General features: G+C 33.9%; 1 protein-coding gene across 3 annotated transcripts; it reads right to left on the reverse strand.

Moving 5' to 3' along the window:
- Positions 1-3,748: 3,748 nt before the first annotated feature.
- Positions 3,749-10,992, reverse strand: LOC149775525 (beta-1,3-galactosyltransferase 1-like). Of its 3 annotated transcripts, none has more exons than XM_089943222.1 (2): positions 10,835-10,992; positions 3,749-8,168 (listed from the first exon to the last, which is right to left on the reverse strand). In XM_089943222.1, exon 2 carries the CDS (start codon positions 7,631-7,633, stop codon positions 6,494-6,496), a length of 1,140 nt encoding a protein of 379 aa, XP_089799348.1. In that variant the 5' UTR covers positions 7,634-8,168; positions 10,835-10,992; the 3' UTR covers positions 3,749-6,493. The 3 variants fall into 3 exon arrangements, with proteins under 3 accessions (XP_089799348.1, XP_089799350.1, XP_089799349.1); XM_089943224.1 differs by having other exon boundaries at positions 10,831-10,984; XM_089943223.1 differs by lacking the exon at positions 10,835-10,992 and adding an exon at positions 10,374-10,672.
- Positions 10,993-13,360: the final 2,368 nt, after the last annotated feature.

Here is a 13,360-nt window from a genome sequence, read left to right on the forward strand (position 1 = left end):
CATAATAATTCCTTTCATATTGATATCCTGTTATCAATTTCCTACCTATGAAGTCTTTAAAAACGTATTTTAAACATGTTACAAAACACATGGTTTTGAAGTCTTGAAAACGTTCTATAACTCTAATAGATTGCAAACAGTAACCTAAAGTGCAAGGACTCTTGAAGTGAGGCGATGAAATGCTATTACTAGAGAGAGAGAGAAAGCTCTGTGTTATATAACTGCTTTCTGTAGCATGATGCGGCAAATAGAGGGTGGGTGAAACAGTGTGACAGGTGCTTTGGAGGCGGACATGGACAGCATTATAAATAGACTCTTGAAACAATGGCACTTTAAATTCTCAAACGGTATCAATCCTGAAAGCAATGGAAACTATCTTCACTGAAAATATAATAGCACTACATATATTGAACAAATAGAGATAATGGTATCTTGCAATACAACTAGTGACACAGAAGTGCTTTATTTTATCTCATGACATTGTGTTTGCGTTCTCAACAAAGACGCTTATCGTCACATAGAGACATTGCTATTTTGTTAATGTTTATGCTATACATCAAAATATTTATGAACTTAGTAAAACATTTACTGTTACTTTTTTTGCTAGGAAAAAGGCAATATTTTCATATCTCGAATTTGTATTTGTACATTTCTTTATTTCTTTTCTAGATTTATACTGGCCTTTGTCAGTTTGAACTATCGTTTCGATATTCAGACACGAATATCTTTGAAAGAAATCTGCTGGAAATGTAATTTTCATTTGTAGAATGGCACTGATGTTATCTTCTTAAAAATCAGTTGTAGCATATAGATTGCCGTTTTCTTTAGTTCATTGTAAACGTATTTTGTCTCAACAAGAATGCACAAAAATCTCTATTAGTATTTTAGTCCCATTTTATCGCCATGTTTGTAGATTGCAGCCGTAAAATTTGTACATTAACCACTTGCTAAGTTGTTACATAGTAAATACACGATATATCTGCTTATCCTCAGATATTCCAAGCAACTTGCCTTCCATGCATTTAATTTGTTCACCAGTTGGCCGATGTGATAGTTTTGTCGTGGTTGTGTTTGTTATTTTAACCACGTATATTGGTCTATGGTCCACTTTTAAAGATGTGTGAGAAAAAAGTAATGTAATATAGGATGCGGGTTTTGTCTCATCGAATCCTCCATCATTTCATATCTTGTCATCTTTGTGCACATAAAATATTCGTGGTCGGTAATATCACGGTTATACGGAGACATACTAAATCATATTAAACTTTTCAAAAGTATGAATGCATTTTTATGCGTAAATGTATTTCCTCGAAATGGTGGATTTTCTAGCACCATCGCCGCATCGTCATGCCAATAAATTGTTTCAGTGTGTTTACGTGTATTATTCACTACTCACATCTCTACCGAGCAGCGTCAAAGCTATTTGCAACTTTGATTGAACTTTTAAAGTTATTTCGTTGCCATTCTTATTGAACGTATCAACTATGAAATCAGTGGTAGCTAATATGCATTATATTATTTGTTATCTTTAGTACCTATTCGTATCTGGTATTTTACAATGATGAATACGTGGATGTAACAATCCTAGACGTTATGAATAAACAGTGCTGCATATTTTGGATATTTGTTAAGTTAAATTACATTCGTTATGAACAAAACTCGCATTCATTCCAGTTAAGTTATCTTGGTCGAACGTGTTGTGCTTAAATGTCTTTTCTTACAGACGTGGCCGCCGTTGACTTAATTCTTCTAACGCTAGATTTGCGATCATATCCAGCCACATACAAAGCACGTCGATACAATCAGTCACTCTTGCACCTCGATAAATCAGTCACTCTTTAAAAGCGCGATCTTTAAAATGTGTGCATCCACATGAGATACAAACAACCTCGATGGAAGGTGCTCATCCATTTGTGTAGTCTATCATATAGTCAATTGTTATGTTGCACTATTCCAATGTTTGAGTTGCGCAGCAGAAAAACAGGAAAACATAACAAAGATACTTTAATCTGTGTGGCATCATTATGGATTTGGGAATGTACCCGTGAAAATAAGGCCTTGGCCAGTATTGTAGTGCAAATCATATCAGATGTAAAATTAGTATGACTTAGCATAGCTACGATGAAACAAATCATGAACAATACTTGGACAACTATACCAAGAACAAATTATTTTTAGTACAAATGGTCAACGTCTAAGTCATTTATTTTGTACCTGGATGATATCGTTATAGCAAAATTCTCCATGACTACCTTAGGGGTCGTCCATTAATTATGTCAACAAAATGGGGGGGGGGGGGGGGGAGGGGGTTTGAAGAAGTTTGACAATTGTTGACATGGGAGAGGGGGGAGTTCAAGATAAATTGACGTCAGCAATGTTATTTTTTTTTTAAATCAGCCACTACGCCCATTATAACATTTGAGGAACATTTGGCTTCCCTATGGGAAGATGATAGAAGCTAGAATATAAACTCTCGATTTTTTCATGAATTCAAGGTGTTATAGTCAATTTGAAATCTGTTAAACAAGTAAAAAAATGTATTAAATTTATTTGTAGACCTTTTAATTTCCATAATTCTATTTTTAGCATATTTTTAGCATAAAAGCCAGCCGTATAAAATATTGTTAGTTTGGGGGGGGGTAAAATTTTATTAGGGAGGTCACTGAAAGTTTGACAGTTGTTGACAAGGGGGGAGGGGGTGTAAAAAATTGCCTAAAAATTGTTGACATAATTAATGGAAGTCCCCTTACGTGCAAATATAGGCCATTTCATAAAAGATGGATACCTAACGAACACATAAATTGTATAGATGTAAATCTGTAGGAGATAAAGACTATATTGATATTTATTGCATTTTTAAAGTTGGATTTGCATATTCAGTTGCATGTGCGTGATATTTTTTAAAGGAATTCGCATTATATCTATAGAAATTAATTTCAGACCTAAACAACTTGTTAGAAAGTTAAACGTAAATTGATAAGATACAACAAGAATTCAACACCAATATGAGCAAAATTGACAAGTATGTTTATAAACAAATAAACAAATTTTGTATTGTAAATTTTTTCAACCAAAATGTTACTCGTCACCATATAACCATGATTTTGCTGATGTACCGTTAAAGTACATACATAGATACATACATGGATATATACATACATAGATACATAGATACATACATGCAAACATAGATACATAGATATATACATGCATAGATAGATACATAGATACATAGATAGATAAATAGATACAGACATACATAGATAGATACACAGATACATACATACATACATACATACATACATACATACATACATGATACATACATACATGCATGCATGCATGCATGCATACATACATACATACATATATACATATTCTCTCACACACACACACACATGCACACATACAACTTGAGCATGATAAGTTTCTTTTCAAACGAGTTATGGGAATATAGGGCAAGATCACATGAATTCCAGAGATAATTTACAATGAGAATTTGTTATCTCGACTATTGACGTTACTGACCTCGGGGCAAGTTAATGTGTCTTAGATACTTGCACCCTGTCACTATCACCTACACGACATGACTTGTGATGCGAGGACAATGTAATCTATCTAGCTGGCACGGAGACAATGTATGTATGTATGTATGTATGCATTTAAAGTCAAATCAACTTAATCCACACTATATAGTATTGTGTAGTAAGTACACCACAATGGTTTACAAAACAAATACATACAATGCTTTCAATAGATTTTTTTTATTTGTTTAAATCTAACACTTAAAACAGTCACAGAGCTTTCAGCATGAACATAAACAAGAGACGCATCAATGATAAAAGGGCTATTCCATTAGTCACGTCTGATGACATGTACGGTGATGCATGGGGCGAGTAGAGGTGTACTTTGTGTTTTAAAAAGTTGTGCTAACCAACGAACAAAACTTTTAACTCTGAGACTTGCGTTTACTTCTCTCGGTGCCAATACTTGCACGGATTAATTTTCTCACCCATTTATTTTTCATTCAATTCAATTAATTTTGGCGTACGTTTATTTCACTTCCCAAAAGAGTGCGGTTAGTACAGTTGGTATCATTATTTTATGATATGGACATTTAGCTGTCATGCTTGGGCTGTCAGTACAATGAGTGCACGTGCTTCTCTACAGGAAACCAATACTAGCAAAAGCAACCCGAGACAGCTGACCCGAGACAGCTGACCCGAGATAAAAACAAAAAGAAATAAAATAGGGAGGATCGCAAAATGGTTGAGAAAAATGTTGCATGCTTTACGTATAGCGAAATGTGCAATTATCACAAATTTTGTTTTCCTAAAAACTGATTCAGTGTGTATTCTCATGCAAATGCAACTAACCTACTATCTTATTTACTGTGAAATAATTCGACTTTACCAACTAACATACTGTCTTTTTTGCTGTGAAATAATTCGACTTTACCAACTAACATACTGTTTTATTTACTGTGAAATAATTCGAATTTACCAACTAACATACTGTCTTATTTGCTGTGAAATAATTTGACTTTGCCAAATGACTTTAAAATGATTTGATCCGACTATGTTACCTAGTCAAACACAATGTCAACATTGGGGATCTGAAAATTGGACATTTCCGTTCCTTTGAGATCCTTAATATGTGTGAAAATGCACTGCAATTTATAATTCCCTGAGATATGGATCTCTCTCTCTCTCTCTCTCGCTGTCTCTCTCTCTCTCTCTCTCTCTCTCTCTCTCTCTCTCTCTATATATATATATATATATATATATATATATATATATATATATATATATATATATATATATATATATATATATATATATATATATAATTTTTATTTCTTGTGTAAAGGTTGTGTTGATAAAAAAACAAACTAATGATACATTTATAAGAATGTATTGGCAAAAATGTGTTTGGACGGAATTTGTTCAATAATTGTGACAATTTTCAACTTCAAACTTTTCTGAGGTAGAATCCAGTATCGTTTGTACATGCAAAACTCTTTGATTAAAAAAAATATATTTCATTTGTTTTTTCCATCTGTTTCTGGAAATATAGTTACCTGTACTTGATAGTCCTAACATTAGCTCTCTTTAATGCAAGAACATCGGTCATTTGCGGAAAAATTACACATCAAGACCAAACTGTGTACGGCGAAAATTATTAGCAATAATTTTACTTGAAAAGAAAGCCCCACTTTATGCTCAAGCATTACTAAATAGAAGAAGTACAAACAATTTACTCTGCAAAGCAACCAAGGTAGCGATACTTAAGTTTGTATTTGAGGACCTGTTGGTGCTAATAACCTGAGAGACTCACGATCTGAGATTTTTTAAAACCCCAGCGTTGTAGGTTCTACTCCACATAGTGATTGTTTGCATATTACAGATAATTGGAAAATCGAGTTATGAGATCAACAAGAAGAAATTAGAAGGGGAACCCTGTTTCTCATAGACACATATATCTGTAGGTAAATAATTATGCTATCTAGTTTCACGTTGATTTCGTCTGACTATGTCCCGCGCAGTCTCGATGTAATATATAACAGAGCACGTGAAATGTAATTCAAATAATGTTGACTCTTTTCAAACACAATTTATGAAAATAATCGTTCTAAGAAATCAACATTTAATGAATGTTGATCATGACAGATTAACATGATATCATGCTTATTGAAAAATGGAGAAATTTATGAGAGGAATATAATTTTTCCTAGAAAATATAATTTAGAAAGCTGTAGTGTGTTTTCTGTAATGAAGCTATATCATTAAAACTATTATTCTTACATGCATATCTTTTTTTTTTCTTCAAGAAAACTGACCGTAATATTTATTCTGACATTTAAAGAAAACACTGGGTTGAGTTTTTTTCTTATTGATTTTCAACCAATAATTAGTTGGTATAAATAGTTTCTTATGACGACATAGAATCTCGGTATTACTTACCAGTAAATAGGTAATAACGTCTTTGTGTCATTATGCCATGTCAGAGTTTTGTAAGAAATTAATTGATTATAAATGGTATATGCGTATTAATAATCAAATGCATAAAATACGAAGATTTTATCAGGCTATCTTCTTTGAAAAATAATTATTGAAACCATAAGTAATGGGGAGGAGTTTAAAGATGGCGAACAATTTTTTCTTCAAGGGAGATAAATCTAACTTGGACTGAAACCTAACTAACGGTATAGCACATTCTCTCTCTCTCTCTCTCTCTCTCTCTTTCAGACATTTCCGTTGAGATCTTTCCTTATTTTGCATACTCAACGAAACATTATGTGATACATTGATTGCATGGAATGTATGAGGTGTTAAACAGCAAACTACAATGCATAAGTAATACTTTTTTACTGTATAAACCTAATGTATTTTAGATTTAGTTTTCCACATAAACTTGTTCGACATCATTTTTGTTGGTGCGCACTTTTCATACACACTATCCCACATACCCCCAGTTATATGTGGTTACTCTCTCATTTCCTATCCTGCTGTTTCAAGTGATACAATTGAATCATATTCCATATAGACCTCATTTCGTGGGTTGCAATCTCTGCTACAGACAGAATATTGCAGGTTGCTTTACTACTAAAGCAATTTATGGCATCTTTGTAATTAAAAGTATAATTAGATGCTAAACTATAATAATCTATCCTTCCAGCCTTCAAGGGAAGTAATCCATACAGGTAAACATCATCCACCCAAAAGAATGGAGTTAAGTGCGCTATTCCAAACAAGGCTGGAATTAGATCTGTGCTTATAATCGCAGTGAATCCACTGCAATATTGAGGATAAATATTTTTATCTAATAATCCAATTTGCTTCAATTCAGAATCCTTCACATACCACTTGTGTTTCTCATCTCGCACTATTGGGGCCTTCCCATCCATGAAAATATTGCAAAGAATATATCGGGTCTTAGTTTCGTAAATTGGATATACTATTTCCAGCAGTCTATACGTATCTAGAACAGCATCATCATCCACTTTTACAACCATTTTTGCCTGCATGCAATTCTCCGTGATCCATCTCAATCCCATGACGCCTTTGTTTGTCAGATTTCTGTATGTGTCCAGGAAATCTCCTTGTAATATGTCCAAGTGTTCAGCGAATTCGTTGGAGATATTTTCTTGAATCGTTTCATTCTGAACTTTGCCCATCAAAAATAGGACTTTTATAACTACCAAATGTCCTAGATGAGTGTAATTACTCCATGTCTCTCTAATAATATTTCTTCTCTCAAAATTCAATGGGTCGGTTTTCACCACAATAAGCACGGACATATTGTCAGCCATATTACACAAATCCGGGTTATTGAGGAGGTATTTATTCCAAAGCATTATGGGATACGTGGGTTCCCCGACATTTAAAATGCTGTCAGAAATCTCTTTAATTGACTTTTCTTTAAGTGATAATAATTCCAATGATGATTCCAACACTTGAGAGGCATTGGTCGTGCTTTCTTCGCAGGCAAGTTTCAACTGATATCTTGGTGTAACACGTATAAATTCTAGGCTCGTGGTTACCATAGTAACGTAAATAAAACAAGCAAATGTGATAATCAACAGTCCTAGGTTGTACTCCTTTCTTCTCATGACAATACAGCAAAGCGACATAGTAATTTTCTTCTAATTGTACTCAAAGCAGTTAAAACTATAGGTTTCCCGTGTTTTCATCAGTATGGGTTATCAATTTTCGACATGCCATACATCGCACAATTTCTTTCTTTGAAGAATTGTTGTTTTGTTTTTTTACATCATAATCACCACAGTAAATGTTAAAAAGCACAGCATTACAACACTTATTATGTGACAGTTGAGTTGTCCTCGCTGATTTACAACTGTTTCCATTGGTACAGCATAAACACTCCCAAACAATCAAATGATTTACAGTTCCGTGTTACTTTTTGATATCCTGGAATAAATCTTGTTACTTTTTGAATATTAGCTTGCGTCAACCATTCACTTTCTTTTCCAGTGGGTTTCAAATAATTTTTCACTTCTTGATTAGAAACGCATGCACATTACCGGTAGTAATGTGTGTTCGAAACACAAACGTATCTCCAATTTTCGGGCGAATAGTGCAAATATTTTGTCTCTTACTGTATTTCCTGTCAATACGTAGTCAGATTTTATCAAGATCAAATTTCGACTGTAAAAATAGAAGAGAAAAACAACAAAAATAAAGGAATATCTCAACATGAAATATTTAATTAAAATTACCAATATTTAAAAAATGTCTACGACATAATTCCTTGTATCACTAACGATCAACACAGATAAACCACAATGCATATTTTTTTTATTATGTAATTAACCCAGATAAACCCAGATGTACATTTATTTGATTTGATTAGCCCAGATAAACCACAATGGACATTTATTTGATGTAAATAACACAGATAAACCACACTGTACATTTATTTGATGTAATTAACCCAGACAAACCACACTGTACATTTATTTGATGTAATTAACCCAGACAAACCACAATGTACATTTATTTGATGTAATTAACCCAGATAAACCACACTGTGCATTTATTTGATGGAATTAACACAGATAAACCACACTGTACATTTATTTGATGTAATTAACTCAGATAAACCACAATGTACATTTATTTGATGTAATTAACCCAGATAAACCACACTGTGCATTTATCTGATGTAATTAACACAGATAAACCACACTGTACATTTATTTGATGTAATTAACCCAGACAAACCACACTGTACATTTATTTGATGTAATTAGCCCAGACAAACCACAATATACATTTATTTGATTTAATTAGCCCAGATAAACCACAATGAGCTAACATGAAATCATTGTGTAATTTCCTCGCCCAACTGACTAGGAATCGTTTTATAATTTCCTCGCCCAGCTGTTTAGGAATCGTTTTATAATTTCCTAGCACAACTGACCAGGAATCTTTTATAATATCCCTGCACAGCTGACCAGGAATCATTGTTGAAGGTGTGAAATATCATGTAAGTAGCAGAATTTGTACGTAGAAGAAAGAGCACACATTCAAATTTGAAGACAATTTTTTCCACATGATGCTTGCTGTGGTAGTAGGCCATATTCCGGCATAAGTAAAACAAAAAATGGGAACCAAAAAGGAAAGAACGTTCTCACTGAAATACGGTTGTTGTCACTTAAATATAGCAGTTGTCACTTAAATATAGTAGTTGTCACTTAAATACGGTAGTTGTCACTTAAATACCCTAGTTGTCACTTAAATACAATAGTTGTCACTTAAATACGGTAGTTTATGTTTAAATAATTAGTTTTCACCTAAATACAGTAGATTTCGCTTAAATAGTTTATACTTTAATACAGTAGTTTTCAAATATGTGTTTATATGCAATGCGTTTTGTTTCTATTATATTGCTTGATTTTTGTTTCTAATACCATGACCTTGACTAAAGTTATTTGGTTGGTTGGTTGGTTGAACACAAAATGTTAAAATATTAAGGATTCCGTACTTTTCAATTTCTAAAAATATCGAACCAATATAAGTTGTGCTTATCGACAGGAATGTGAAAGACTGAGAAGCAAAACTATCTTGGTTGGATAAGCGCTGATTGTATACTTTCACATATTTCAAGTGTTTACTACCAATTGACAAGCTAGAGATTCTTGCACCGAAAATAACGGGTTTACGGTAAATTTTTTTGGCATATTGTTCGTACAACACACGATGTAAAGTACAACACCAAGCCTCCACGTAGCCTTCTTGGGATCTGCACCAGATATATCCGTGTTTAAATATATTTTTTACACATTATGTTACTGGTATCTTCGTGACGTAACACACATTACACAGAAAAAGTATAGTAACCAACACCTATATTTATTATCTTTTAATACAGAGCGTACTTCTTTTCATTTTATTAAACGTATGGAACAATTTGTAAATGTTTGCGACGGTAGGTAGGTACGCATATATCTTAATGGAAGTGGTCAGTCTTTCTATTATTCTATGACACTAGGCTTGGCCAAAATGTAATTCTCTATACAAAATTACATAATATTATGTTAGCGGCGAGCAATTACCTTTGTATCGTTTCAAAGGTTAACAGCTACCAATACAATAAAATAACATAACAATTCTATAGCAATAATGACAAATGTAACATAACGAACGATGGCCTTTAAACATGTAGCTGAACTATTTTTGTTGCTCAAGACGTGCTAGTATTACGTCCATTTCCTACAGCATTAGTACAAAGATATCAGTTTTATTGGAGTAAAAAAAGATACATGCTTGATAGTATCAGTTTTGGAAAATGTAACTCCTGATGTTAATGATAAAACAATATTTTTCAAACAGACAGTTATATGTACATACCTGTCTCGTAAGAGATTCATCCTTAAGTTCACCTGTGCTAACCTGACGTTGAAAGCAACATTATCTGTATTACTCCGCGTATCAGACCGTATGAGTGGGCGTAGTTTTAACATGGCTTCACCGAAATACTGCATTTAACTCAACAAGAATATCAGCTGAAGCTCACAACCACAACGCTGTATAAACACGTCTTATCTTTCTATCTTGGTGTAACCTTAAAGCCATTTACAAGAAATGTTATGATTGTGGGGGACCATTTTTCACCTTCTGTTTATACGTATATATCGTTTACTCTATGTTGAGATAATTTGGCCCGTTCATGTCTCCTGTAAAACATACAAATCGTTTCCGAAAATTATTTTATGCAGAAAATCATGTTACAGGGACCGTTAGTTAGTACACGAGGCCCCTGTTATACAAAATAAATAAATAAATAAATAAATAAATAAATACAAACCTACATGAATATTATAACCACCTTCTCATAAAGACCACATCTGAATTGTCTGCTTCGGTGTTACTATAAAGAGGTTTTCTAGGCTTAAACGGTATGCTAATTTGTTTTATTTTTTTTCTGCTTTTATTTGTTTGTTGTTGTTGCCTGAAACCATATCCTTATGTGTTGCACCTTTTTCTTCCATGATCCAAACCATACCCAGTTTACGGCGTTGCAAAACCGGTTTTATCTCCTTTACAAAATGCCAGCCAATCGATCAAAAATTCCCTGGCTACCACTGACCGGTACGGACCGGTATCTGTGTACATTTGTTTCAAGGGAGTTAGAGAAGGTAGAAAGACATTTTTCTAACTTGACGCAACAACTAGACGACAAGACTGATATTATTTGTTTAGGTCAAGATTCGCGTATACGGATGTCAGGGACAATATTTCTAGTCATTAATGCCTCTACGTCATAGAGATGGCGGATAATGTACATTCCTAGGACTAATAGTAAACCTATAAAAACATAATGATATTAAAATTCAATTAATTAACTTTTTGAAATCCTAAACCTATGACTCGTTATAGACCCATCCTTGATAAAACCTTCTGTATGGAGTAAGTTATGTCCAGCGGCATTTTTGTTTTCGATTCCGCGCATAAAGAACATGGTGATATATATATATATATATATATATATATATATATATATATATATATATATATATATATATATATACTCTCTCTCTTATTATTTATTTTTACGGGGCCCCGAGTGGCCGAGTGGTCTAAAGCGCTGTCCGTTACGGATCACTGCCATCTTACCTCTGTCTGCATGGGTTCGAGTCTCGGATTCAGCCAATGTGGGTATGTGAAAAAGCTTGCCAGTAGCTTCTCGTGGGTCGGTGGTTCTTTCCGGGGTTTTCCCGGGTTCTTCCTCCACCATTAATACTGACCGCCATGTATAGCTTATCGTGTGCTTAAACCCTACAACAACAACATTTTTCAGTTACAAATAAGTTTTCTCGGTAACTGATCTGTGGTTATCCCAATATAGGATTTTGAACGCTGAACCTTTCGGTTTTATAAAGGAACAAGGAAAATATTCTTGGATTGACTTAATTATATACTTGATATTGTTCTGAATTTATCAAGTTGTACTTGATGTGTTTGTTGAATAGGGTGCTTCAAGGTGATATTTATGTGACTGAAAAATGCCAGTTGGAGATGATGTAATTAATTCAGTCGTGTTTGAAAAAGCAAAGATTTCACGAAAAAGTTAATTTTTATCGTGAACGAATTTGTTTTTCTCTTGAATATTTTATACCATTTTTTGTAAAGAAATTGTTTTCTTTCCAAAACTTCATTTAATCAATAACTTTTAAAATCGCCCAGAAAAGATATCACCCAAGTTTCAAACCTGTCCTAACGTGTCAAGATTAAAGGAGTTTCCTTCTCTAACCTGAGCAAACTGACGAGAAAAAAAGGGTTTCCTTCACTATACGGGTCTAACTTGTCAAAACTTAGGGGGTTTCCTTCACCAAAGGTTCTAAATGAAAAAAACATTGTTTGTAAAACTGTACACGTATTTTCAAGCAACAAATGACATGTTTTCTTTATGAAGCTGCACATTTTTTACGAAATAAGTAAATTTATGTGAAGGGAGCAGCTTTCTTTGACAAATCAAATTTGTATTTACCTCCTGAATACAGTTTATTCATGTTTGTAATTTGTCGCGTGTTTTTCCACACATCAGGTACATGAATACAGTCATTGCATGTACTTTAGCTATCACGGATATCGGTAGGTTTGGTAGATGGCGGATGTGACATAGGTTGTTAGAAGATAGCATTTGTCTATAGCTACTTCGAAATGCGATTGGATGACTTTTTTTTATCGACGCCACTCCTGTTGATATCGACAAACACATCGATAGGAATATAGGTAGATAGGTCACCGATCCCAAACTGTTCTCTTATCTTATTCAGCCAGTACGGGTGCTATTAATAACATCTTTAGTCAGTGATATAATATTCGTATCCCATGATTTCTTGCGGGAACAGTGCTATTTTCGTGTCAATTATAAATGTCTCATGAAGAAATTACTTTCTGTATTACCATTTGTTGTGTTTGTTGAATAGGGTGCTTCAAGGTGATATTTCTGTGAGTATCATGCTGGCGATCATCCCGGGTGGTCTAAGTGGATTCAGGAAGTCGCGGGTTAGAACCCTGCCCGAGTCATACTAAACACTTGGTACTAACAGCCACATCGCTAGGCGCTAAGCATTTAGAGGTTAGTGTTAGGAATGGTCTGCCTGGTGTCGGATAATATGACTGGGTGGGATAAGATGCCACATGTCGGCGGCATGATTCCCCAGTGATAGAACTATAAACTGCCACAAAGCAGACATCATAGCGTTATGACTGAAGATTGTTAAAGCTATGTTAAAAATCCACATACACACACCATAGGTTACGCAGGACATGAAAAATGTGCAGTCGTTACGAAACAATACATGAATGCAAGATTGTCACGAAAATGTTAC

This window comes from Sinohyriopsis cumingii, chromosome 19, assembly GCF_028554795.1.
Source record: "Sinohyriopsis cumingii isolate HCF-2022 chromosome 19, ASM2855479v2, whole genome shotgun sequence".
NCBI classification, from domain to species: domain Eukaryota; kingdom Metazoa; phylum Mollusca; class Bivalvia; order Unionida; family Unionidae; genus Sinohyriopsis; species Sinohyriopsis cumingii.

Coding starts and splice junctions, on each gene's coding strand:
- LOC149775525 (XM_089943222.1), bottom strand. CDS start 7,633: ATGTCGCTTTGCTGTATTGTCATGAGAAGAAAGGAGTACAACCTAGGA.